General features: G+C 30.6%; 2 protein-coding genes across 3 annotated transcripts; one reads left to right on the forward strand and one right to left on the reverse strand.

Moving 5' to 3' along the window:
• The first annotated feature begins 2,572 nt into the window (after window positions 1-2,572).
• On the forward strand, window positions 2,573-5,974 carry LOC18604769 (flavin-containing monooxygenase FMO GS-OX-like 9). The gene is made up of 7 exons (XM_007037401.2): window positions 2,573-3,233; window positions 3,441-3,511; window positions 3,613-3,771; window positions 3,947-4,029; window positions 4,676-4,811; window positions 5,190-5,363; window positions 5,458-5,974. Exons 1-7 carry the CDS (start codon window positions 2,681-2,683, stop codon window positions 5,653-5,655), a joined length of 1,374 nt encoding a protein of 457 aa, XP_007037463.2. The 5' UTR covers window positions 2,573-2,680; the 3' UTR covers window positions 5,656-5,974.
• A 12,172-nt stretch (window positions 5,975-18,146) lies between these two features.
• LOC18604768 lies at window positions 18,147-24,380 on the reverse strand. 2 transcript variants are annotated; one of them, XM_007037395.2, is made up of 4 exons: window positions 24,120-24,380; window positions 22,179-22,492; window positions 20,604-21,405; window positions 18,147-20,425 (listed from the first exon to the last, which is right to left on the reverse strand). In XM_007037395.2, exons 2-4 carry the CDS (start codon window positions 22,422-22,424, stop codon window positions 18,396-18,398), a joined length of 3,078 nt encoding a protein of 1,025 aa, XP_007037457.2. In that variant the 5' UTR covers window positions 22,425-22,492; window positions 24,120-24,380; the 3' UTR covers window positions 18,147-18,395. The 2 variants fall into 2 exon arrangements, with proteins under 2 accessions (XP_007037457.2, XP_007037461.2); XM_007037399.2 differs by lacking the exon at window positions 24,120-24,380 and having other exon boundaries at window positions 20,604-21,216; window positions 21,295-21,405; window positions 22,179-23,698.
• Window positions 24,381-27,418: the final 3,038 nt, after the last annotated feature.

Consider the following 27,418-nt stretch of genomic DNA (forward strand, 5'->3'; position numbering starts at 1 on the left):
ATGGGAATATGCTATATATATATATATATATATATATATATATATATATATATATATATATATATTTATCTTGAAAAGGGTTTATTTGAATTTCATTTTTAAATTAATTGTACGATATATACATATATTACTAGGGTGAATACTCAATTGAAGCATTAATGTATATATAATTGGAAAAGCAAAAAAACAACGTGATTTATTGTAACTCTCTCTCCTCATATTTTATATAAGGGACTATACATGTTGGCAAGACTTTGGACTAATTAAGCTTAAAACTTGATTTCTTCACAAAAGAGCTAATTTCCATAATAATGGAGGGGTATTTAGGTCTAACACAATATAATCACATGAATCATGAATATTGTCTATAAGGTACGTCACCAATTACTTTCATTTTTCATATTAATAAAACTTTATATAATGGCGAATATCTAACACAAGGTCCTTTAATTTTTTTGGCCATAAAAAACAAACACAAGAATCCTTTTCATGTACAAGTTATCACTTTCAATTCAATGAATTAATAATTATACACTATTACTTGATAAAGCTCCACTTTCAACTTATTAAAAGAAACTATCCTCCCTACCAAAAGGATCCCAAAAAAAAAAAAAACAAGACTAGTACTATTCCTTTTCATGCTGAAGGTATTCATTAGCTTGAGGATTCAGCAATGAACGAGTTGTTGAAGCAACTGGGTCACTTGGGTCCGAGTTAAGTTAGTTCGACTATTATCTCCTTGTGTCATGAAATTTTGAACTAATTTATACTTAAATTACTTTGAATCTAGATTATTTTTATTTTTTAGAAGGAAATAAAAATAATATATTTATGTCAAACTAATACATGAGAATAAAATTCTCATAATATCACTTAATAAAATTGAAGCACTACCCGTAGAAGTATCCTTGAGAAGCATCGTACCAACAGGGTATTGAAAAGTTATGCTCGTAAGAAAATTCGCCAAATAATTAGATTTGCAATATAAATGAATGATACTGACTTGTCATTTTTTTTAAGAGGTCTTTAATGGTCAAAATGAAATCTAAATTGATATTTGACTTATCTATTTTCATTTAAATCACCTGTACATCAATTTTGTCGTTCATAGTCAATATTACTTTACAATATCTCTCATCTCACATCATTCACAAATCTCAATAAACACCCCATAATTTTACCCAATATGTAAAATAGTTTCCAAGTTTGATAAAAAAATCGCATTTTCAATTCCCAAAATGATCATGAAGGACACCTCCCCTAGATTATTTTAAATTGACGTTTATTTTGAATGCAAATCATTTTAAGTTTCAAATTATTTAAGTTACGGTAATAATTTGAATTATATTAATCATATTTTGTACTTAAAATTAAATTTAAAATAAATAAGAATATACATAGTTGCTTAATTTAAGTACCAAATGGTTTGGGATTTGGGTTGAAATCAAGTATGAATTATGTAGGATTTAAGTCTATTTAAAATGGAGTCAAAGTAACTTTCTTTCCTTGAATCCAAGGTGGTGTTGGGAGTGAGGTCAAGTTTTGCCAGCTCACCGCTGTAGCTGCGTGCTGTGGGCGACAACCGGCCTGTTACTATCGTCCTGCTGCTGGCTAGTGGAACAAATAGGGCGGTGAAGGCATCTTTGATATTTCTGGTAGAAATGAAGGCTAATTTGCGCTTATGAAAAATTCACTCTGGCCAACGAATTTGAGTGTCCCAAGTGAATCGCCTGCGATTCGGGTCAGTTATCGTCTAAAGCGGGACCAATTTTCTGCATGGACATCAATAATCAATGTGCCAGAGCTTACCATACCCAATTATTTAGAACCTAGGCAAGTTATTTTACTCTTTTAGACTTTATCCATGAATTTCAAGAATTGTTTCATATTTAGTAAGATATTATTAAATGATCACGTCTTGATTATATAATTTAAAAAATTCATTAACATAATAATTTATATTTAAAAAGTTTTTAAGAAAATTTAAATAGTTTTTTATTTTTTTATTATATTTAATCAAATATATTTATTTTTATTTTAAATTAAATAATTTTTTATAATTAATTGTTGACACCGACATATCATAATAATGTGATATATTCGTTCTCCAAACATCACATAAATATAAAAAGATAATTAATATTTTAATTTATAATAATTAATAATAAAGTTTTTTAAAAATAATTTAATAATTTTTTTCAAGCATAATACAACAATTGAAAAAAACCAAACTTACTGAAAATCAATTTGTAACGAAAGACAGCTTTCCTTTTGTCTGGCAAATCAAAAGGGTTTTCTGCAAGCAAAAATCATAATGTTTGAATCACTTTAGAAAGTAAAAGTTAAAAATCCTAGTTCAAAGCTCGACAAAGCCCAAATCATGATTTTATTTGGTCACGTGTGTCTCCTCGCTAGCAAACCATCCCTATTCCAACATTATTATCTGCTTTTCTTTCTTGCTGTTTTTTTTTTCTTTTATATTTTTTTTACCATTCTAATGCTTGGCTTCCTAAGTTTTCGTGACGAAATTTTCACTATAAAAGCCCCTCAAACAAGGACATAGCTCATACCGAATTTATATCATTCACCTACAAAAAATTCGTGCCAACCACTTTTTTTTTTTCATCGTACCAACCTCTTTTGCCACAAGAAAAATCCCATAATCGTGCAGTGTACTACCATGGTTTCCGACCGGGGGCAGTCTAAGAATGTGTGCGTGATCGGTGCCGGACCGTCAGGTCTGGTGGCAGCGAGGGAGCTAAGGAAGGAGGGTCACACTGCGGTGGTTTTGGAGCAAAACCATGATGTAGGTGGCCAATGGTTGTATGAGCCTCATGTAGACATTGAGGACCCTTTAGGAAGGAACAAATTTCTAAGCGTTCATAGTAGCATTTATGACTCTCTAAGGATTGCGTCTCCCAGGGAGATCATGGGGTATACTGATTTCCCATTCTTGTTGAAGAAAGGTAGGGACATGAGGAGGTTTCCTGGTCATAACGAACTTTGGTTGTACCTAAAAGATTTTGGCGAGTGGTTTGGGTTGAAAGAAATGATCAGGTTTAATACCAGGGTGGAGTATGTGGGAATGTTAGATTATGGTGAGTTTGGGAAAGATCTAAAATGGGTTGTGAAGAGCAAGGAAAAGAATGCTGAGAAAGTGGTGGAGGAGGTCTTTGATGCTGTGGTTGTGGCCACTGGCCATTACTCTCAGCCTAGGTTGCCCTGCATTAAAGGTATGTTCTCTCTGATCATCTGACTACAAAAAGGATCAAATTTTTTTTTCAAAGAAAAAGTTGATTTAATCCTTCCGAAAAGCAATTTCATTGAGGAATTTTGTTCACGCTGCTGTTTTGTCAAGATACTGCATGTCCAAGAAAAATCAAACAATGCTTTTACATCCTTCTTGCTTGACCTTTAATTGTTTTTCGTCGGCGCTATAGGAATGGATGCATGGAAAAGGAAGCAAATGCACAGTCACATTTACAGAGTTCCCGAGCCATTTCGAGATGAGGTAATACAAGAAATCAACCAACTTCTTTCTCTGACAAGATCTTGCATCCATAAACTTTTACAATAGTCATCAAGTTTTGTGATTCTTTTGTTTAATTGCAGGTGGTGGTGATAGTTGGGAACTCCCAAAGCGGGCAAGATATCTCAATGGAGATTGTGGAAGTAGCAAAGGAAGTCTACCTCAGTGCCAGATCCCTTGATATTACTGAGGGTTTATCCAAAGTCATTTCCAAGCATCAAAACTTGCATCTTCACCCACAGGTAATTAAACAATTCAAATTGTCAGCTTAGAACAAAGCTTGAATTCATCCTCTTCTGCTGAGTTTTAGGCATATTGCAAAAGTGGGTTTGATGGAAATTGTTTAGTATCAATTTTTGGCATGATGTTTGTTAGTGCCATTTAAAGATTAAAAATCGAGTTGTTTATCCTTTGCAGATGGAGTCCCTTCATGAAGATGGACGGGTTCAATTTGAGGATGGCTCCTGGGTCATTGCTGACACTATCATATATTGCACAGGGTAATGTATTAAGCAAACTAATCAAAGATTATGCAAGCAAAAATAAAAATGAAAGAGAGACTCTTGGAGGAAGTCTATATTATATAAAACCCAACAACAATCTCATTGCAAACTTTCTAACACAAATTAATTAATCTGCTAATTGGTATGCTAATAGGTTAGTTTAAGGTTGATTAATATATGACAGAATTTAGGTTGGATTGAGGGTTAATACAGCGCCAAGATAAACCAGCTTTGTATAACAACTTTTTCTTCTTTTTTTCTGGATAGAAGTTTTTGCGTACCAACTGACCAATAATGAAGCAGACAAAGTGACCTTAAGTTTCCAAAAGAACATAAAAAGTGGAAGAAAGACCAAGAAAAGAAAGAAGGCTTTCCAATTGACCTTATTTTATTCATCCCCAAGCAACCAGAAGATTTGCCATTTTCAAAAGAGTGTCTGATTGGATGATTATTATGAAATAAAAAAGAATCTTCTATTGGAGCCTACTATCACATCCTACCCCTCAAATCTTGCTCAACCAACTTGTTCACACAATAAACAAAGAGTTTTCCGTGTATCTGATAATGATAACATCTTCAATATTTTCCTTTCTTCTTTTTCTATTTTCCAAAGTAAAATTTGATAATCGGTGTACTTTTGTAGGTATTCATACACATTCCCATTCCTTGACACCAAAGGAATAGTAGTTGTTGATGATAACAGAGTGGGACCTCTTTTTGAGCACACTTTCCCCCCATCACTTGCTCCTTCCCTCTCCTTTGTAGGCATTCCAAGAAAGGTGCACATCTTTTTATTTTCTAAATTCTACTTATTTATTTCAACATACATACATACTTTCACTTTCACTTTCATTATTATATATTAAGGGATTTCGATCTTACTTTTAAGCTAATTTCTTATGTTGTGCTAAAGTAGTAGTTTTTTACCAAACATCTGACTAGCTAGCTAGGGTTTTATTTTATTGAGTAAACTAATTACATCAATATCAACTTTTTATCCAAAGAGTTTTTATTTTTATTTTTTGTCAAATTATAATGTTTATGATGTTCTTGGAAGGGTTTTTTTTTTTTTTTGGGGGGGGGGGGTGTGTTGGGAATAAAATGAATTATTAGTTTATACATTGAGTTGGTTGATTTATTTTATGTGGGTGTTGCAGCTGATAGGGTTCCCTTTCTTTGAGTCACAAGCAAAATGGATAGCTCAAGTGCTTTCAGGGAAAAGAAGCTTGCCATCATGGGATGATATGATGCAGTCCATTAAGGAGTTTTATCACTCAAGGGAACTTGCTGGCATTCCAAAGAGAAACACCCACGACCTTGCAGATTTCGAGGTAATTAATTTACAACATAACATTTATTAATTACTACGTAGCTACCACCTCAATTACATCTAGTACAAATTTTATAAACATTGTTTCCTTGCAGTATTGTGATAAATATGCAGATTACACTGGATCTCCACATTTGGAAGAATGGAGGAAACAGCTGTGCATATCAGCCTTGGTTAATTCATTTGCCAACTTGGAGACTTACAGAGATTCATATGATGATGATGAGCTGCTTCAAGAGGCTCTCCAAAGTCCTCATTTCACTCAACTTGGGGATGATGCTTTGGCTCTGTAATTAAAAAAAAAAAACACCCTCTTTGCTTTTGTTTTGGACCACTTATTATTTGATTATCACAAGCACTTTTGTCATCCGTTAGGGGTTCCTGGGAGGATATTGAAGCTCAAAAATTATATGATGGGGGAGAGATTTTGAAATATTTGTTTGTTTTCCATTCCTTGTTTTGATTTTTCAACTTAGTTGTAAGGTTATATTGTTGTTAAAAATGTGTAGTTTGTTTTATTGTATGGAGGTATATTGGTTAAATATATATGTCTTCCATGCAATTTGTAAGGGCAAATTGTACTGTTAAAGAAAAGTGCGTCATAAAATCTCATATGTGAGTTTGATTTTTTTTAGATAACTGTTGATTTTTAGTTTGTTTGTTAATTTATTGTATTAAATATAATAATAATAATGAGTAAAAATATATTTTTATCTCTCTAAATTTTAATTATAATTTTATACAAATCCATTTATATCCGAAGTGAACAATTCGCTCTAAACATATAAATAATGTAAATATACTTCTTTACATCAGCCATCCACCTCACGATCGTGAAATGTGCTCCTTGCTGGATCTAGCTGCAAGAATGCTAAAAGTATGGTAGAGAGAATTTTTTTTTTTGAATAGGAGAGAAAAAAATTAAAAAATAAAAATTTATAATTTATATAATGTGATAATTTTTAAAATTAATGAAAGAAAAAATTATTCGAGAAATATTATCACATCATCAAAGTAATGAAAACATTGACAGTTGACTAATGGTTGAATTTATGTGTCTATTAAAAGATATTCTTTTAGGACAAAATGTCTATTTCCAATACTAATGGATCCATGTAAAATTATAGTCAAAACTTAAGAGGTCGAGTATTTCACCCTAATAATAATAATAATACATTGTTGATGTTATTATTATTAACGGAGTGAATTTACTAGTTTTTTTTCTTTTAAGTATTATTTTTTTTACTTTTAATACGTTTCTTTAGTTTGTTATTCAATACTATATTTTTAATTTTTTGTATTAAATGTTCACTTAAATGTGTAATATTTCGTAATTAAATACACACGTAATTAAATGACTTTCGCCTATATCAAATAAAATAATGGACTCACACTATATTAAATATAATTTTTTTATAAATAATTTTATTTGTTATGAATATTTTTATAAATATCAATTTATATTATGTATATATAGATTTGGATGTAAATTAGATTGGATTACGATTAGAATTTAATCCATCTATTTAATCCCTTAGTATTATTTTCATCTTGTAAAATATATCTAGATTGTTGAAGTGGAAAATTTTGAAAGTCGCCACTAATCTTTTTATTTAGGTGTGATTGGTCTCTTATTATATTAATTATATTCGATGAAATTTTAAATTGATTTTAGATCCGTCTAAAAAATAATCATCTGGTCTACGAGTTTTAGAGTCGGGTTCGAGAGTATGGTTACACAAAAAATGATTAGCACCCTTGTGATGTCCGTTTCACAAACGGTACCATTTAATTATATATTATCCTATTTAAACCTTAATTTTTAATTTTATTTTGTGTTTCCTTAATCATTGTTTATTTTTATTATTCTTTATTTTATTAGCAACTTAAAAATGTTTCATTTTGTTTTATAGGTGTGAAGTGCAAATAACGCAATTATGAAATGCATGCCATATATCTTAATAATGTCAAATGAAAACCTTTTATTGAGGATATTTTTCGAATCTGCCTATGATACTGATAGGATCCGAGAATATTGTCTCACTTAAGAAATTATTCAAGAAAACTCGCATTCGTAAGCTCATCAAACAAATTCCATCATCAGAGTAATCATTTGCAAGTAAAAATATTTTTTTCATGAATGCAAACTTTAATACGAGCAAGAGCCTTTTATTAAAGACATTCTTTAAGTCCTCCCATCATACTAGTGGGACTCGAAGATATTCTTTCACCTAAGAAAATTTCTGAGACCTTACCTCGAAAAGTCCCATCATTTAGACCTTAATTCGCATACAAAATACATCAAGATGCTATGACATTTAAATGATGTGTTGATGGTGCATGACGTGTTATAAATTTCAACATTAATCATTATTTATTGCATGTTCATTGTTGTTGTTATTATTATTATTTATCATTTTATAATTTCATTTCTATTCTATGCTTTTTTATTTTTTAATATCTTTTTTTATTAATATCTTAAAGAAATATTATTTTAGATTAAAATAATGAGACTTGAGATTAAAACCCTCCCAACATATTGGTGAAATTTTAACCAAAATCCCTCACATAAGAAAATTAACTCAAGATTACGACTTTTTGTGTCCTGACTAAATATTCCATCATTGGTATAATTTAAATAACCTATTTTATATTATTATGTATTTTATTTTTTAATAAAATAGCATAAATATTTTATATATTTTTTAGGCATAAATATTTTATATTTCAATTCTAAGTCAATAATATATTTTATTTGTATTAATTATTATTAACTAATTTAGAATATTATTCGAATTAAGACATGTCAAGACTTAAATATTAAAATCGTCCCATCATACTAATGGGATTTTAATCAAATCCCTCACTTAAGAAAATTAACCTAAGATTGTGACTTCTCATGTCTAGGGTCAACGTTCCATCTTCGATTCAATCCATATAATATACTATTATTATTTTTTGATATTGTTATTGTAGACATTTAAGAAAAAATTAAATATTTTATTATTTTATAATTATTTTTCTAAACCTAAATATTCCATATATTTTATTATGAGAATCATTCTTAGAATTTTTCCTTTTATAGCGTCAATTAATTTAAAATATTACTTAGAATTGAAAGTACAAGTTTATTTATTTTTTTATATTCCTATATATATTTTACCATATAACATTTTATATAACTAAGTATTTCATGAAAAAAATTTGCATTATATATTAAATAAAAAAATCTAAAGAAACTAAATAAATAAGCACAAAATAAATATAAAATGAATAAAACTAAAAGGCCAACAAACAAGCCAAGCCCAATAAACCAAAGGATCAAAACCATATCGCAGTTTGGGCTAGGGACTACCCAAGGAACTAGGTCGTATGCAATGGGCTTGCAACTTTTCTTCTTATCCCAGCTCACTGTCCAAGCCCGGCGTGTCAAAGACCCAGCTTCAAAGCAATGCCGTTTCAAGCACAACAAAAGCTCCTTTCTTGTTCCTGATTCTTTAAAACGCCACCGTTTTGTGACAAAACCCTAACCAGAAAACCGTTCGTTCCCTCCCTTTCCTTCCTCCTTCTTCCGGCCTCCTCTTCTCCCTATTCTAAACTTACCTATATCTCTCCGCCAATCTCACAGCCGCGGTCACAACCGTTCACTATCGCCGATCTACTTTCTCCTTTCTAAAAACTTACAACGCCAGAGCACTCCCAAGCTCCTAAATCATCCCGAGCACCTATTGCTTGCTGCATTGCTTGTGCTTTTTTTTTTGTTGCTTTTTTTGTTTGTTTTTGTGGTATAATGTCGACTGCTAGAGAAGAAAAGAAAAAGACTAGGGTTTCTCTGTCTACTTTTTCTTTTGGTTTTCTAGGGTTTTGTATTTTCTTTTTTTTTTTTTCGTTTTTTCTTCCTTTTCCAAAACATTCTTTAGTTTAATTTGTTTTAACCTTAGCTTATTTGTTTTAACTTTGAATTGTTAGTTTAGTCCATTTTTTTCAACTTAACTAAATTGAGCTTGTTTTGATTAACAAGCTCAATAATGTAGACCCAAGCAAGGTCTAACATCACCAAAGGTTTGAGAGACCAAGACAAGGCCGGGAACCTTTGGAAGCCCATTGGATATTTAATTGGATTGAACAACAATCAAATAAAATAAAAATAAAAATATATACATAAATATTAATTATTTATCAATTTATAAATATACACTTGAATAAATTTTTTTCACTCTTTTTAAATACTTACACTCTTTAAATACTTTTTTTTATAGTTGTTATCTAATCTTTCGAGTTTTTATATTATTTTATTTTTATCATTTTCAAATTTCAAAAAGATTTTAATTTCTAATCTTAGCAAATCATGTAAGTATTGGTATTATTTTATTTTCATCATCTCCAAATTTCAAAAGTATTTTAAAGGTTGGTTTTTAATTTCTTATTGTAGCAAATTAGATAAGTGGTTTGATATTTTTTTGGTATTTTCATTTCTTGAAAATCATGCTTTCATTTTCTGAAAATCAACTTTAATATGAATTTTGTTATCATGTAATATTTTATTACTAAGTAAAATAATAAGCTACTAATAAAAAATCATGAATCCATCTACTCCCGTAAATGTATGCAATATCATTTAATAAATATGATCATAGACATAAAAATAGTTGCCATAATAATTACAATCGTGGTAGTTATATTAATCACTATTTTAATTTTAAGAATATATTTATCCATTAGAAGTGGATAAATAATTTTACCTACTAGAAATGGATGAATATCTTAGCCCACCAACCCACTAGAAGTAGATAACTTACCAAAAGTGGATGCCTTTAACCTACCAAAAGTTGATGAATACTTTTAATTTATCAAAAGTGAATGAATATTGAAAAGACAAAAATGAATAGAATAAAAGGAATATAGAAAATATTTTATTATCGATTCGATGTGATATGAAAAGTCATTTGTTACATATTTATTGTACGTTTTAAATTTTATCGAATATCACTGAAAGCTAAAACATATTGTGATAATTTTAGTCATAACCAAGTTGATATAACACTTCAAGATGTTGTTGATTTTTTTGTCCACCTTGAAAAGATATTGATCATTTGATTGATAATGAAAATATGCAAGAATGAAATTTTTTAATAATTTGTTCGTATGTTTTAGTATAAATATATCATGAAGACATTTTTACATGTACTCATTATATTTAAATAATATATTTTTATTATGTGTTTTAATTAATAAATTATGTATTTAATGTTCTCCTATGTCAATTTATAAGTTTCTTATTACGTTTCTTATCTTATTGAAGAAAATATAGATATTCATTTGATTAGATCTAAGATCAATTATGCAAATATATGTCCAACATATAGTGCTACAACATACATTATATTTAAGACAAGAAATATTTTTCACATTTAACAATAAAAGAAGTCAATGCCAACACAATGTATGGTAGTACAAGATTAATAGTAAACTTTGGAAGAGCCAGTATTTTACTACCCTAAAGAAAAAGCTTATAATAGAAAATGTATTATTTTCAACTAAGTTTCAAAGAAAGTTATTAAATTTAAAATATATTCATATAAATGGATATTATATTAAGACAATGAATGAAAGAGATATCTAATACTTCTATATTACATTTATTATCTAAGGTAAGAAGTGTACATTAAAAAAAATTACCCGCTTTGTCCTATAGATTGTATCATACAAAAATTAGAAATGATTGAAACTCATGCTATAGTAAACCAAAAGTTTACTAATAATTTTAATGTTTAGTATGATCAGTTGAACCATTCCGGATCAATAATGATGCAAAAAATTATTAAAAATTCATGTGATCATTTATTGAAAAACCAAAAACAAATTTATTATAACGAATTCTTATATACTGCTTGCTCTTAAATCAAATTAATTATAAAACCATCACTAACTAAAGTTGGAATTGAATTTTTTACATTTTTAAAACATATTCATGGTGATATATGTGGATTCATATATCCACCATATGAACCACTTAAATATTTTATAATTTTAATCAATGTATCAACTAGATAGTGACATGTGTGCTTATTATCAACTTATAATTTGACATTTGTAAGATTACTCGCTTAAATAATTTGTTTGCGAACATATTTTTTTGATTATACAATCAAGATAATTCGACTTGACAATATTGTTGAATTTACGTCCTACGCTTTTAATGAATATTGTATATTAATTCGAATAACTATTAAACAACCTATTGCTCATGTTCATATATAAAACAATATAGTATAATCATTTATTAAATACTTTTAACTAATTGTAAAGTTATTAACTCCCAATTTCTATTTGAAAGCATGTCGTTTTAGATGCAACAGTTGTAAACACTATAATTTTATATGAATTTTAATTTTCTTGTTTATTTTTTATTTCCTTCTATTTTATTTTATTTTTATTATTTATTCATTTTGCTACTTTGTCTTTCATTTTTTTATTTATGTGTCTCTCTTTATAGTCAGATTTAATTAAAAAAGTTCAGTGGGCTTTAAAATCTCAAATTGGGTCTTAATATTATACAGTGATTTGGGTCATGGAAATATAGATTGGCAAACAAGCCCAAAGCAGTTAAGGTAATCTGAAACAGATCAATTACACTAAACATAAGCTAATAAGGGATTAAAACTAAAAAGCTTCAGAATAGTCTGGAAATCAGAAGAACAGTAAATAAATAAAAAAAAAAAAAGAAAGAAAGAGGGGAGGGAACAGCTCAGTAGAGTGCGAAAGTAGGGTGCGTTTTTCGCATCTGGCAATAGCCCTCCGTTACCGGGGGCACCTAGGTGGCTGCATCCCCAGCATCTGGGGTAGATATATAACTGTCCCTTTCTCCAAAAATAAAAAAATCCCTAGCGGCGAAAACAAAAAAAAGAGAAGAATCCTAGCAACCAAAAATACCTAGCCACAGTTTTCTAGCAATCAAAAAAATCCCTAGCCACAGTTTCTACCAACAAAGAGAAAAAAAAAAAGCAAAACAGGTAGAAAGGGAAACAAGAAAATGGAGCAAGAAAAGTTTTTTTTTTCCAAAATTCACGGGGTTTAAGAGGTTAGGATTTTGGATATCTTGAGTTGATTTCCAATCGGAAGAGAAGGAGAGAAAGAAGAAGTGGAAATTGTAGAAAGAAGAATGAGAGAAAGCTGAAAGGAACGGGTAGAGAGAAGACAAAGCATCTGCTGCTAGAGAGAGAAAATAAGAGAGGAAGTGAAGAGAGAAAAAAGGAAAGCAGTTTATATCGCTAGGTATAAATGGGCAAAACGGTGTCATTTTGCTAGTAGGGATTGGGTGTTGAAGATGAGCTTGGAACGACGCCGTTTCAGGAGGGAGACCTAGCATGTGAAGCAGGCTTGTGGGCTTTCTCATAGTCCGATCCTCTTTGGGCTAACTTGAGCTCAACTTTTGGGGAAAGTTTTGGACCTCTGACTTATTGGGTTTGTATTTTGATATTGATTTAAATTATTTTTTATTTTCAAAGATGATTAATATAGTTTTGTGCAAATGGCAAATATAAAATATAAAAAGAAAAAAAAGAAAATAATAAATATATGTATTTGCACTGTGGTATGAATTTTTGAAGCATTAGGAAAAGAAAATTGTGGAAATCAGAAAATATATATGGATAAGAATAAGAATAAAATATTTAGTAATGTAAAATAGATTTGAATAGATAGAAAAATAATTATATTCAATAACACAGAAAATATAAAATTAGGTAGAGAAAAATTAAAGAAGTATGAATGAAAGTGATCTAGGAAAAATTAAAATTAAAATATGAAAGGTGTTGAATTAATTGAAATAGATAACCTTGTGTAAAATAGGTAAAGATACAAGTAGGGAGAAAGATTGAAGATAGGATGAGATAAAGAATTATTAATATAAAGAAGATAATTATTTAATTTAATATTGATGATGGGATGTTCCTCCGAAACGTGAGGAGTCGCAATTTTGAAGGAATTTTTTCTAGGCTCGGGATTTAAATTAAGACTCCATCAGTACGATGGGAGGGTCTTAATTTTGAAATTTCGATGTTTCCAATTTTAAATAAACAAAACTTATTATATAATAAATTAGTCAAAATATAAATATAATAAATATAAAAGAACAAATGATGTATATTCATTTAAGTTGTCAAAAGATAAATATAAAGCTATAAAAAATAATAATACTCATGACAATAAATAAATAAATAAGTAAAATATTCAATGATGGGAAACTCATAATAATACATTTATAGTATAAAAGTTAAATATTTAATTATGTAAAATATATAAAATAAATTTATAAGTGTTATAAAAAAGGGAATAGGATAAATAAAAAAAGAGAACGTTGAATTAAAAAATATATACGTAAATAAAAATAACTATGAAAGGAGATATCTTGCTTAAAGACTATAAAGTTTGGGTAAAAAAAAATTATACACCTAAATAACATAGAAAAATATGTAATTCATAATATACATATTTATAAAGAGAAACGATAAAAATGAGAAAATCTTAAAGAAATAACAAAGAAGATATAGGAGGCTTTAGAAATAAAATAATAAATTTTATAAGTACATCACTCAATATTATTGCATAGTAAATGTCATGGCATGTAGATATTTATGTACACGAGTATAAGTCTCGATGATGGGAGTTTCCGAAAGATCTTGCGAAGGCAAGTTTTCTTCGAAAAGTTTCTTAGGTGAAAGGATATCCACGAGTCCCACCAGTACGATAGGAGGGTTCGGAGAATATTTTTAATGAAAAGCTTTTACTTGTAATAGGTTTGTATTCACGAAAATATTATTTTTTTTTACTAAAACGCGTACGATTACCCTGATGATGAGATTTATTCATCAAATTTACAAAGGCAAGTTTCCCAAATAATTCTCTAGATGAGAGAATATCTTTGAATCTCACCAGTGTGATGGGCGAATCCGATAAATATTCTCAATAAAAGGTTTTTCATCTTACATTATTAGAATTTCATACCATGCCCCTCATGAACGCATCATGCATGTCACACTCGTAAAGTGAAATAAAATATTTTAATAAAATAAAGGATAAAACTAAGGAATAATAATTAAAAAAACATAATAAATTTAAGAATTAGGACTCCAATAGGGTAATCTAAAATTAAATAGTATCATTCGTGGAACAGACGTCATAGGGGTACTAATCCTTCCCCGGGCGTGACCGCACTCCCTAACCTAGTCCTAAAAAATCATGGACTAGTTTAATGTTCTCTTGACTTATTTAAAATTAATTTAAGATCTCGTCAATTAGAATCAAGTCAAGAGGTGGTCAATCACACATAGAAAAAGACTGGTGGCGACTCTTAGTTTTTTTTTGCGTCTAGCATTGGGTTTTTGGACCCGCATGTTACGACAAATGACGACTCCACTGGCGAATGCCGAGAGTCGAACCATTCATTGATAATAGGTTACCCAAAGCCTTTAATAATTTAGTGTTTCCTTTAATATTAATAATTTATTTTGCATATTTTTTTTAATGCAGTTATTTATTTCATTATTATTACTTTATTACTTTTAATAATTGTAGGGAATTTAGGATAGAGGGATGTGAGATTATTGGTCCAAGATTGGTATATTCCTTCACACACACAACACATCTTACATTCATGCATAAGCCTTCTACCCAGGCTATGTCCATTGTTAGGGGGGGGGGGGGGTTTAGTAGTTATGCTCTCGTGAGGTGATAACCTCCGCACGGGCTAGTGAAGACTCCCGCTCTGATCGAACCTAGTTCATTTGAAGCTTGTAATGGTTGAGCACTAGGTGCCTTACTAATCTACGTGGATGATAGTGAGGAACGGTTTGGGAACTTTTAGCTCCGTTTATAATCCAAACTCAACATATAGAATACCGGGAGCAGCTTACTCCTAAGTAGAGCCTTACCCGTGAGAATATACCCTCTGAATACGTACACGTGAAGGAATTTCTTTCACTCCCTATATTTTAAATTTTCACCACAAAATAATAAAGTATCATGGAGTAGATAATGTTTGATGACTTTGGTGATACCCATGGTGCTAATTATTATTCTTTCATTTCTTTTAATCAAAATTACTCTTAAAAATTTACTATCTTTCTTTACCATACTGACTTAAGTTTATTTTGGTTGTCATTTGCATTTTTATATGCACACATTTACATACATAATAATTGCATATGGGATAAATATTGGCTGCACAATACCCATTAACCAAAGAGATCCCGATTACATCCATGGCGTCATCTTCAGCGAGTCCACTCAACAAATACAGAAATGACTATGAAGTAAAATTACAAATTAGGCAAATTCAGCAAGATGAAGGGGGTTGTTTGACCCAAGGGCATGTCTCGACCTTACTAGAGAAAATTCACCCCGATCTCAAACAGAATGACTTCGTAGAAATGATAGGTATCTTGCATGGCTCCTTTATGTGCTCGTAAATGATCAAATGCTCAGAGCTATCATTCAGTTTTGGGATCCTTCATATCGTTGTTTCGTGTTCAATGAAGTGGACATGACACCAACCATAGAAGTATATTTTCACTACTCCATATAGAACAGATGCAAACGGATAAAATATATTGGAGAGCACAGAAGACCGGACATCGGAGAAAGTTGACCAAGTTGCTAGATATGGCCACTGAGGAGGTGGATCAACATTTCAGAAATGATTTAAAATTTCAGAAGAAATTCAAATACCTGAAATTATTGAAAATAAAGAAATCTCGATAAATTATGTAATGATGGAAAACAATAAGACTGAAATTAAATAAACATTGACGATATTTTTGTATATAATATAGCGTTCAATATTATGAAAGAAAAATGATGATCTTGAACTTTTATTTATTGAAAAATATAAATTTAGAAATGATTGGCTAATGTGGAAAGAAGCAATCAAAGTGGAATTAAATTCACTTGCAAAACGTGAAGTTTTTAGACCTGTGGTCCATATACCAATTGGTGTAAAACCAGGAGAACATAAATGGATATTTGTGCAAAAATAAAATGATAAAAACAAGATTGTGAGATATAAAGCATAGCTTGTTGCACAAGGTTTTACCCAAAGACTTGGTATTGAGTATGAAGAGAAATATTCTCTTGTGGTGGATGCATTTACAATTCTATATCAAAATGTATTACTCAAATGTATCAAAATCAAATTTAATTGATTATGCAGATACAGAATATTTATCTGATCCACACAAAGCTTGATTCTAAATAGGTTATTTATTCATATGTGGAAGTATGACTATTTCATAATGTTTTGTAAAATAAACTATATTTGCTACTTACACCCGAGCATTTGTCTCATTGGTTGGTGCAAAATCCTCCTACCTAAATAGCAAAATTCGAATCCCCCCTCCCCCAATTATAAAAAAAAAAAAAAAACTATATTTGCTAATATGTAACTCAATATATTTGAGAAACGTGTAGCTTGTCAACTAAGAAGGCAATTCTAACAATGTTATATGAGGATAATACCACTTGCATAACACAATTAAAAGAATGATACATTAAAGGCGATAGAACAAAACATATTTTATCAAAATTCTTCTTCACTCATGATCTCCAAAAAAAGGTGATATTAGTGTTCAACAAATCTGTTAAAGTGACAATTTAATATATTTATTCACCAAAACCCTTCCTACTACAACATTTGAAAAGTTGGTATAAAAAATTGAAATGTGTCGTTTTAAATATCTTAAATAATGCAGTCATCATGAGAATCAAATGCGCATTGTACTATTTTCCTTCAAGGTTTTTTCCACTAAGTTTTCCTTGATAAAGTTTTTTATGAGGTAGCATTTCAAAAATGTATGCTTGAAAAGAATGATGTACTCTTTTTCCTTCACTTATATTTTTTCTCATAAGGTTTTTTCCTAGTAAAGTTTTAATAAAGCATATTTTTAATACAATAAATATTCAAGGAGAGTGTTACGAATATTTTGGTGAATATCCATTTATGTTATGTATATTTAGATTTGAAGGTAGATTAGATTGGATTAAGATTATAATTTAATCCATCTATCTAATCCTTTAGTATTATCTTTATCTTGTAAATTTTATCTAAATAAGGGTTATTAACGTATAAATAAGCTCTTTACTTTATTTGTAAATACACATTTAAACAAAATCTTCTCACTCCCAAATACTTTCTCTTCCTCTAAATACTTTCTTTTATTTTTCTCTTATAGTTGTTCTTTTAAGTTATATTTCATCATATTTTTATATTTTTTTATTAAAAAACAAGAATCCAACTTATCATTAAATGAAAAATATTTAAACGTAAATCTATTGTTTTTAATAATAAATCTTTTTTATTTATAAAAAAAGTGAAGATGGGAACCAAACTCTTCGACATGCTCAGTTATAAATCTATTTAACGTTCTGATTTCTCCTTTGCTACAGTTAAAAATGTAACAGTAATTTTAAACCTAAAACAATACTTATGTGATTATTATATGCATCAGATTAAAAGCAGGGTAGACTTGGCTGCTTTTTTCTCTTTCAACAATTGAAGAAAACAATACCACAGATTCCTGGGCAAGTTGATTGATCTTCCCTAACTAATCATAGCAGCTGAATGAAGCTGTTTGTCATACTCTTTAGCTCATGGCTAGACTACCATCTTAGACAAGGACAAAGAGATAAAAACCTAAGCAGATCCTGTTCAAGTAATTGGCATCATGAATGGATCTCTTGAGAAAGCATTCCACAGCTCAAAAGGAAATTTCCAATCTAAAGGCCTCTATAGACAAAAAAACCATTATCATATGGTAGATTTTCAATTTACTGTTTAGAACAAACTCTTAGGTTCAAAAGAGCATATTCACAATCCCATCATTCACCAGACCAGTACCAAGACCAAAAGCCATTGAAAGTTGAAAATGGACTTCTATTCTCCTATAAAATGTAATTGGTATGTCATATTTTAGTTGACATGTACATCATAATCACATGACAGTTAGCTATAACCCAAAAGTCTTTAAAGTTACTCTTACTATACTTGGCCTAATATAAGCCGAGGATTACTCGATGGACATCTTGGCCCCCGAGGCCTTCTTGTTATCTTCCCCCACTCTATTAGTCTTCTCTGCTGGATACCCACATCATCATTAACAGACTGCTGCTTCAGCAATGTGTTCATCGTGCTCTCCATTATATTGGAAGCACGGGCATTAGACCGTCGCCTCCCTTTTGCATATCCATTTCTACCTACATTTCTTGAAGAACAACTTTCCCTCCGAGCACCAGCAGCTTCCATTAACCCTCCTATCATCTGAAGATCCTCAGTCACCTCATACCTTGAAAGAGAGGCAAGGCTTGGAAGAATTTCACTTTGAAAGTCCTTCCGCTGCTGTCTTCCCCTCCTCGTTCGACCCCTCTTTGGCTGGTTTCTCAAAAAATTTGCACTCATTTCTTCCTTTTTTGGCCCATTGCTTTTACACCAAGACTCTTCTACCGTTATCTCTGTTAGGTTCAATGTCATGGCCTCAAAGTAATCAATTCCATCAGATAAATACTCCTCATGATCACCATGATCCTTAACACCTACGTTAACTCCAAATTCACTTCCCGGATCATCCACTACTGAAGAAGCCACCCTTGCAAACCAATAGAGGGAATTATTCCAGGAAGCTTTAAAAGGTTCACAACTGGTGCTTTCTTTACAAGTCTGAATCTCAGAAGATGAAATGGAAACTATAGCCTCCGCTGCAATCCTAACTAGTGCCTCTTGCAGATCCCCATCTTCTAGTCCTGAAGATACCAAAGGTGTCTCAAGTTGGTTTTCATCAGATTCCCCCCTAGGTGGCGACCTCTCTTTGTTTTCCGGACTTGCAGGTGGCTCCAAATCTATTTCATTTGAATGTGAAGGTATTAGTGGAGATGCATCCAGAGATAAGCAAGAGTTCAGGTCAATGAGAACTCCAAAAGTTGGATGTTTTCCACAAGGTTTGCTTTTGGAAAACAACTCAGCCACAGGTAGTTGTTTTCCTCTGAAAGGCACATGATCAACTTCCAAGTTCATATCAGGTAGCCTATCCTTTTCTTTGTCCTTGATGTCTTCTTTTGCACAAGAATTTGAATGGTTTCCGGCAGGGGAGGCATGAGATGAGCACTGGCCATTGGGAATAGGAGGCTTGTTATACCTGTGAAATCCAAGTATCCTCTTAAAATCAAGGGAGTTGCTCGCCTCCACCTTATCCAACTCAGCATCATGAACACACACTGAATTAGCTTGTTTAAGGACACATTCCAGGGGGACTGACTGGTCTTTCCTTTCACCAGATTTGCTATCATGTATTGGCGTTTCAGCAATTTGAGAACAACCAGTTGAATTTTCAAGTGTCTTTTCACCAAGTATAGAAGAAGCACCTTGGGAACAAGCCACATCTGTGGAGAAACTAGGCAAGACAAAATTGAGATCCAAACTCTTTACAGACATCACATACTTGAAATCCTTGGTATATTTCGCAGGACTATGTCGCTCAAATGCAGAGCCATTGTCATTATTGCAGTTCAGTGAAACAGAACTTGTAGATGGTGGCTGACCCTCCAGCTGAAAATCATTCTGCCAACTTTCCTGTGGGAAGGTAGCAGCACTACACAACTTTGGCCTAGATAACAATTTTGTGCTAAGACAAAGCTCATTTCCAGCAAGCCCAAGGCTTCGGGTAAATGATTTAGAACTTTTTCCCTTAAAACATGGAAGTGCTTGAACTGCTATAGGGCTCCGTTTCAAGTCACATCTCCAAGATGAAACAGAGGATGACTCAGAGTTCATTTTATCAGCCAAAGGAACTATCTGATATGAGCTGCGCATGTCTACAGTAGCAACTGGTTTATAGCTATGAGAAGAGATGTCTCCTCCAACACACTGTAAAATTTCATTGCATAACTTACCTTTAGCCTCATCCAAACCATGAGGTGTTGAAGAATCTTCAGCTTGCTCATCATCAATGTGCTCAATTGATAATTTTTCCGTATAGAGATCTTGGCAGGAAGAATTCAAATCATTTCTGCTTTGCCCTGAAAAAGGAATTACCAACCATATAAAATCATTAGCAGCAGTAATAAATACTACAAGGTGAAGGATTTAGAGACTGAAGATAAATGAACAAATTATGAACTTGCTAAAAATGCCAAAAAGAAAAATAATAAAAACCAAAATGCTGATAATTTGATAATAGATTATATTCATCCTTACCAGCTTTATCATTACAAGTTATGTGTTCTCTTTGCATATTGTGCTTATCCAGAAATAAAATATCCAAGTCTGCTTCTGGATCCCTCATTATCTGGCTATTTGGAATCACCTCCTTAGACAGAACTTCAAAGCTTGAATTTGATTTTCCAGAGAGATCTTGCAATGAAGTTTCTCTGTGGCCGATAATAGGATCCTGAAAGTCACTGAGCTCAGGAATTTTATCTTCCTCAAGTTTGACAGGAATGTTTAAATCAGCTAAAACTTTACTCTTCAAAGAAATGGAACTAGGAATAAAATTGCCTTCAGGGAAAACAGAGTTGCACCCACTGGCACTAATGGGTAGTTCTTTATCACCCCTATCTTTAACCTCAGGAATTTTCTTTAGAGCATTAGTTGGTATATCAGTCACTTCAGGAGCCATTTTCACTTCTGAAAATCCCTCTTCTTCACTATCAATGTACTCATCAGCTGGAAGTTCAAGATCCAAGATCTTTTTGCCAAACATTTTGCAATTGGACTCCATGAACTCAGGGGCCTTTGAAGAGCATTCTATGTGAATAGGATCATGACCTGCTTGCCCTCTGTTTCCATCTTTAGCTTCTGAAACAGGGGACTGAGAATGCACAAGGTTAATAGAGGTAGAGGTATGTTGTGGTAATTGTACATGATTAGATGACTTTGGAGATAATACTTGATTTGGTTGTAAGGTGCCCAGACTGTGATGATGTTTATATAACTCAATCTTTTTCATTTCATCCATTAATTCCTTCTGTTTCCTGTATAGCCGATGGAGTTCATGGATCTAAAACAGAACACATTGCAGATGCATCAATTGCATGATAATAATAGGTTACCAATAATATCAAATATAGTTGGACCAAAAATTCTAGATTTAAGAGATGACACATGGAGATTAAAAATAGATAAATAAAAATGAGGCCAAAGAAAACAACCAGGTTGTATTTGAATGACTTTATTGTTTTAGATTGATGACCACTCGGTTGATTCTTTTCAGTCTCAATTAAAAAGACTCACTTTCAAAAAACTTAAATAAACACAATGCTAAGAAATGCATCTCTTGCAAAGATTCTAAGAGAAGCAACCAATAGTCTCCAGAATTAGGATTTAAATACTACAGTTATGCCTACGCAGAATGCATAGTTACAACCCCCCTGGGGGGTGGGGCCCTTCATCCCCAAATTATCTCAGCATATATTGCACAATAAGCACTAGTAGCAACAAGAACTGTTGTCTGCTTAATTTCTCTAGTGCATCATAAATCTTCAGATCCCAAACCCTGTTAATGAGGATTTTCACATAACCTTTCTCTTATCCCAGTAGAAACTTCAATGTTTCTTTCCCCTTTCAAATGACAATTACATGATCAATCTAAAGATATAGAACTCTCTATAGGTATTCAGAACTCCAGCTAATTACCAACAGTGTGTGCAGTAACCAAAGTTGTTGCTTAGGAGACAGAGCATCGTATTTAAGCACACAGAATAGAAACACTCCAGCTGAACCATCAGGATACCTGGGTCACAGGATGTAAGAAGTTTATCTTGAGAGAAATACCTGATTCCTAAATTCTGCTTCATGCTTGAGCATTGTCTGCTTTAGTAAATCCTTGTTGTCCAAGATGTTCAAGTCTGAAGACAGTGGCAAAGCACCATTATTGTAATGTCTATTCCTTACAATTCTATCAGCATTATCTGAGGGCCATACAGTGCCATTAACATCCAAATTAAGGTCCCAAGCAGTATAACACCCTAGCAAGTGGCTTTTGTGCTGCATGTCTGCTTGCAATCCTAGCATTGTCATAAAAGTTGGAGCACAAATTTCACAATATGTTTAAATTGAACAACCTTTGTCCCATGAAAAAAAGCAACCTGCATAAGGGCAAGGTATAGTTGTTTAAAATACATATTACAAAAGCTACTTTATCTTTTCTTTTCTCTCTCCATCTCTCCATTTGATAAGAAACACATCAAATACTAGAGCTTAATCAAAATATATAATATATATTAACTGAAATTAATGATAAAATCATTGTCCAACATTCTTCCAGGGTGGCTCAGATAATAATTGTGTTCTGTTAAAATGTTCAGAGGGGAAGGCCATAAGAATACCTTATCAGAATCTCGGTATACCATCTGACATGGTTGCGTTTCATAAACTCAAATATATTTTGACAATAATTTCCATCAAGAAATACTTAAAATATCAATTGCAATACAACATAATTCAAGACAATCAAATGGGCATGTGCACAAGCCATGATCCTATTTCTGGACACAAGTCTTCAGAATGTATCAGTCTAACACCACACTCATGAATGCACCATGGTACAACAACATTTGAATACTATAAACAACGACAGAGCAAAACACTATCAAATGTCATATAAGAAGTTTCTCACATGAAGAAATGCATCACAGCACAAAACTCTGTCAAATATAATAACCAAAGAAAATTTGGGCGCAAAATGGGAGCAATAGTATAAAAATAAGTTCCAACTTCCAACTGCCTTCTCTCATACGAAAAAGATTAAATGCACACCAGAACTTACAATTACATATGAGAGAGCCCTAACCAATTTAATCAACCTCTAAACGGGGTTGATCATGAACCAACAAACACCCTCACACCTTGGTAGGCAATGTAACTTCAGATTATGGCAGTTTGTGAGGTGTTCTAAGTAAATTTAAAAGTCTAAATGAAGAGATTGAGAAAAGAACAAAACTCAGAAAAAAAATGCTACTCTAAACCTTATACAAGATAAAATTCAGCTAATTAGAGAATGAAATTGCTCCTCTTAAACACATTTAATCTTGTATTATATATTAAAGGCATTGTTCTAATATTCCATAATTAATATCCTCGAAGTCTACTATCTCAGTGTTGCCAATAACTCAGAAAATATACAATCTGCCTAAAACAGTAATATACCATCTAATACTAACACACAAATATATGAGTTAAAACAACTATCAGGTCTCTTACTAATACTTATATTAAGCTTTAAATAAGTTGTAAATTAGTCAAAAGTATCTATGATCAATGATCAATCAAACTGAAAAGAATAAATTGAGCTTTATTTTCATTGAAAATAAAAAACCTGCCACACGTCAGTATAGCCACAAAAAAATCAACAAATAAGTTCCATTTCGTGGTTTAAAAAAAAAAAAAGAAACAGGACAGCATCAGATACCCTTCAATCCATTAATCCTATAATTCAGGAGAAACTTAAAAAAAAAAAAAACTAAGGAGGCAGAGTGAAAATTTATTTCACTTTAACCAAAATGCCAAAAAACAGCATTATATCTATAATCCATATCTTCCACATTAAATAAAAACCCAAAGAAAATAATCAAATTTGAAACCTAAAAGAAAAACCAAAATTGTATCAGAAGCACATTGAATATCCATTAAAAAGAAATATAGTATCATCCAAAAATAAAGAAAAAGAAGAGAACTCATCAAAGCAATTAAAACAGTGATCTTCTTTGATCTCACCTTAAAAAAATAAAAACAACTTTTCTGAGCTCATTGACGTTGGTTTTGGGCAAAGTAGAAGAAAAACTGTGGTGGGTATCTTTTGAAAAAGGCTTTAGAAATGAATCAGAAAGGAAGAAGATGAGAATAAGACTCTTTTAAAAGAGAAGAAAAAATGGAAGTGGGTATTTCTGAAACTCCATAAAGAGTAGATAAAAATGGGGATTTTCGGATCTGCTGGGTCCATTATTTCTAGGAAGATTTTGAGAGAGAAAACGAAAAAAAAAAAAGAAAAACAAAAATCATACAGAAACAAACGAAAAATAACTTACATGACAAGAGACATGAAAGTTGTCAAATATATATATATATATATATTTTATATTTATATATATATTTATATATTCTCTCTACCATTCTTGTTTTGTTCTTTTCTTTTCTTTTGGCTACAAAAAGAGAAGTATGTATATAAAATATTTAAAACTTTTCAAAATTTTCCTTATGAGAAAATGATTTTGCTTTTTCTTTTAAGATTTAAAAAGAAAAATAAAGTTATTGGAGAAAAGACAACAGTACAGTACAGCAGACAGCCAATCTCCTAAACGGCCTTGATTTTTCCAATTTTATAATATTTTAATCAATCTTTATATTATTTTAATAAGGAATTGTTTTCTAGCACTGGTCAGCAGTGGGGCCCTCCTATCAAATTTTAAAGGACCAAGCATGCAGATTATGTGAAATTTCAGATTTTTCGTTTTAAGTCCAAAAATGACCCTAACTTTTCCTCTTTATTACACCCCACGGCATTGTCCTTTTTGGGATTAGGGGAGAATAAACTCTAAATTATAAATTAATTAGGAATTTAGAGGTTGGGATAGTGGAAGGTGGGCAATTCTAATCACAAAGTAATTAATTAGGAATCTCATTAAGGTTTAATTTGGTAAAAAAACCATGCAACATACAAGTATTGTTGGGATGTCAATTTTAGTCTAATCATTTTACGAAAGTAATAGCTACACTTGATATGACCCTACCATCAAATTTCTTTACAATTGTTTTCTATTTGAAAGTGAATGAAAGCAAGATAAAAATATCTTGAGGGGTTTTTTTAGTTTATTTCCCCTTTTTTTTTTCTTCATAAGAGAAGATTTTGACTAATTTGTTTTAATAAAAAGGATACATATACTTATTATTTAATGAAGGATATTTTTTAGTTTAATTGTAATAAATTTATCTTTTTTGTTTATTGTCGTTACGTTTTACCCAACATCGTTAACTTTATTTTTTATAAAATTTTCATTTTTATATTATTATTAGTATTAATTTAATGAAATTAAGAAATATTCTAGTCATATTGTTATACTTAATGATATCAAGAAAATTCTAATTAAAAAACACATAATAGTTAATTATCAAAGTTTAAATCTCAAGAGACAAATTGATTTCGTTTTGAATCATAACCTACTTTTTTTGTTTTTTATTTTGGAATTAAATGGTCATATGTAAAAATTTATTTGATTTGAACCGTACAAAAATAAGGTAATTTTCTCTTGTTAAGACATTTAAAATGAAAAGGCAACTCTTTGTCATAAGAGTGTTTTTCTTTTTATATATGGAAATTTTTTATTATAATTATTCTTTATAACATTTCAATTATTGTAATTCAAATATTTAAAATAAATCCAAAAATTCAACATAAGATTAAAAAATCTAAAGAAAATGTTGTGAGAAGTATTTTTTTAAAATTTATTACTTTTTTAATTTCTTTTTTATCAATTATTTTTTTTAATTGTGGAAGGGAGATTCGAACTATTTTTTAAATAAGAAATCATACACCAATTAATAATTTTTTAACTTAAATAGTAATATTTGAATCTACTTCCCAAGTGCAAAAAAAAAAAATACTTTTTTTGATCAACTATCATTTCACTAGCTTTCAATTATGGGAGCTTTAATGATTGAACAAAGGCTGGGCCTTGAACTTCAATTTTGATTTGAAATTGAAAAGAAATAGTTGTTAGTTAAAAACGAAGGCTATTGATTACATTGTATAATCAATGTTTTAAGAAAAAAATTAGAGCATATAAAACAAATATTAATGCTTTGAGATTATCATGAATCTACTATATAATTTGGCTTAGGCTTGTAGGTTTGCAAGGTAGATTTACTGATAGAAGAAGAATCTTCAGACACAATATGTTGATTGCAAATTGACACAAAGTCTGCTGCTTTGTTTTTGGCAAATTTTATAGAATGAGATTAGAAAAGGGCAACCCAATTGGAGAATCTCCAGAGAGTGAGATTCACATGAATCTGCATCTCTTATCCAATCATATGGTTTTGGATTTATAATATTTTTCTGTCTAAATTATTATAATTTATGAAATATAAGATTTGTTAGAGGCTTGATTTTAATTAATTTATTATTTTTTTAAAATTATCTTACATGATGAAATCAAATATATAGTAATTATATCATACGAATAACAGTGAAAGTAATTTAAAATAAGTCACAATATTCATGGGTTAATTTCACCATCAAGATGATTTAAAAGAATTTGACCTGATGGTTTAGACATAGAAGTAATTAAAGAGGTTTTCCTCTTAATTAAGCTAAGGAAGGGAAGCAAAGATGGTGGAGACCTGTTGGTTTTATGAAGTAGGATACATAGGAAGGAACTAAGGAGAAGAGGAGGTGATGATGGTGGCTAAAGCTTCCTAAAATTTTGTAAAAAATAAAAAAAGTCAAATCAAATACTTATATAAACAAAATGAAATTTTTAAATATCAATGCAACAACCACCATTTACACAAAAATCACTCTCACAAATTCAAAACTAATCAGTATTATCAACAAAAATTACAAATAGTCAAAAACAAAAATTAATAAAAAAATTCAAAAAAATAAAATCAGGGTAAAATATTCTCTAAATTTGATGATATAGTAATATTGAAATGATAATTTTTATTTTTTATTAATTTTTAAAATTATTATTATATAATTTTAAAAAATAATAATAATTTTTAAAATTAATAAAAAAATAATATTTTAATCTTTTCATATTTTTTGTTAATAGTATTTACACTTTTAGACGAACTATCTATTTTTAATATTAATAGATTCACGTGAAATTATGAATAAAAGTTATAAAAACAGCTTATTTTACTCATAAAACTAACATATAACACATCGTCAAAGCATTTCCAAAATCACAAACACAAAAAAGCCATGGAGGATAAAAAACAAAAAGGAAGGAATTGAGAGTTTGTCGGTTTTGAGAGACTTGGAGAGTTTTAGGGGAAATCTTGATTTGAGTAAG

The sequence above is a fragment of the Theobroma cacao genome, unplaced genomic scaffold, assembly GCF_000208745.1.
Source record: "Theobroma cacao cultivar B97-61/B2 unplaced genomic scaffold, Criollo_cocoa_genome_V2, whole genome shotgun sequence".
NCBI classification, from domain to species: Eukaryota; Viridiplantae; Streptophyta; class Magnoliopsida; order Malvales; family Malvaceae; genus Theobroma; species Theobroma cacao.

Bases quoted from the DNA above. Each gene is read 5' to 3' on its own strand.
- LOC18604768 (XM_007037395.2), bottom strand. From the start codon at position 22,424: ATGACAATGCTAGGATTGCAAGCAGACATGCAGCACAAAAGCCACTTG. The intron at 21,406-22,178 runs GTATTTCTCTCA...GTTCTGTTTTAG, and splicing joins AAGCAGAATTTAGGAATCAG to ATCCATGAACTCCATCGGCT. The intron at 20,426-20,603 runs GTAAGGATGAAT...TTCCTTTTTCAG, and splicing joins AACTTGTAATGATAAAGCTG to GGCAAAGCAGAAATGATTTG.
- LOC18604769 (XM_007037401.2), top strand. From the start codon at position 2,681: ATGGTTTCCGACCGGGGGCAGTCTAAGAATGTGTGCGTGATCGGTGCC. The intron at 3,512-3,612 runs GTAATACAAGAA...GTTTAATTGCAG, and splicing joins CCGAGCCATTTCGAGATGAG to GTGGTGGTGATAGTTGGGAA. The intron at 4,030-4,675 runs GTAATGTATTAA...GTACTTTTGTAG, and splicing joins ACTATCATATATTGCACAGG to GTATTCATACACATTCCCAT.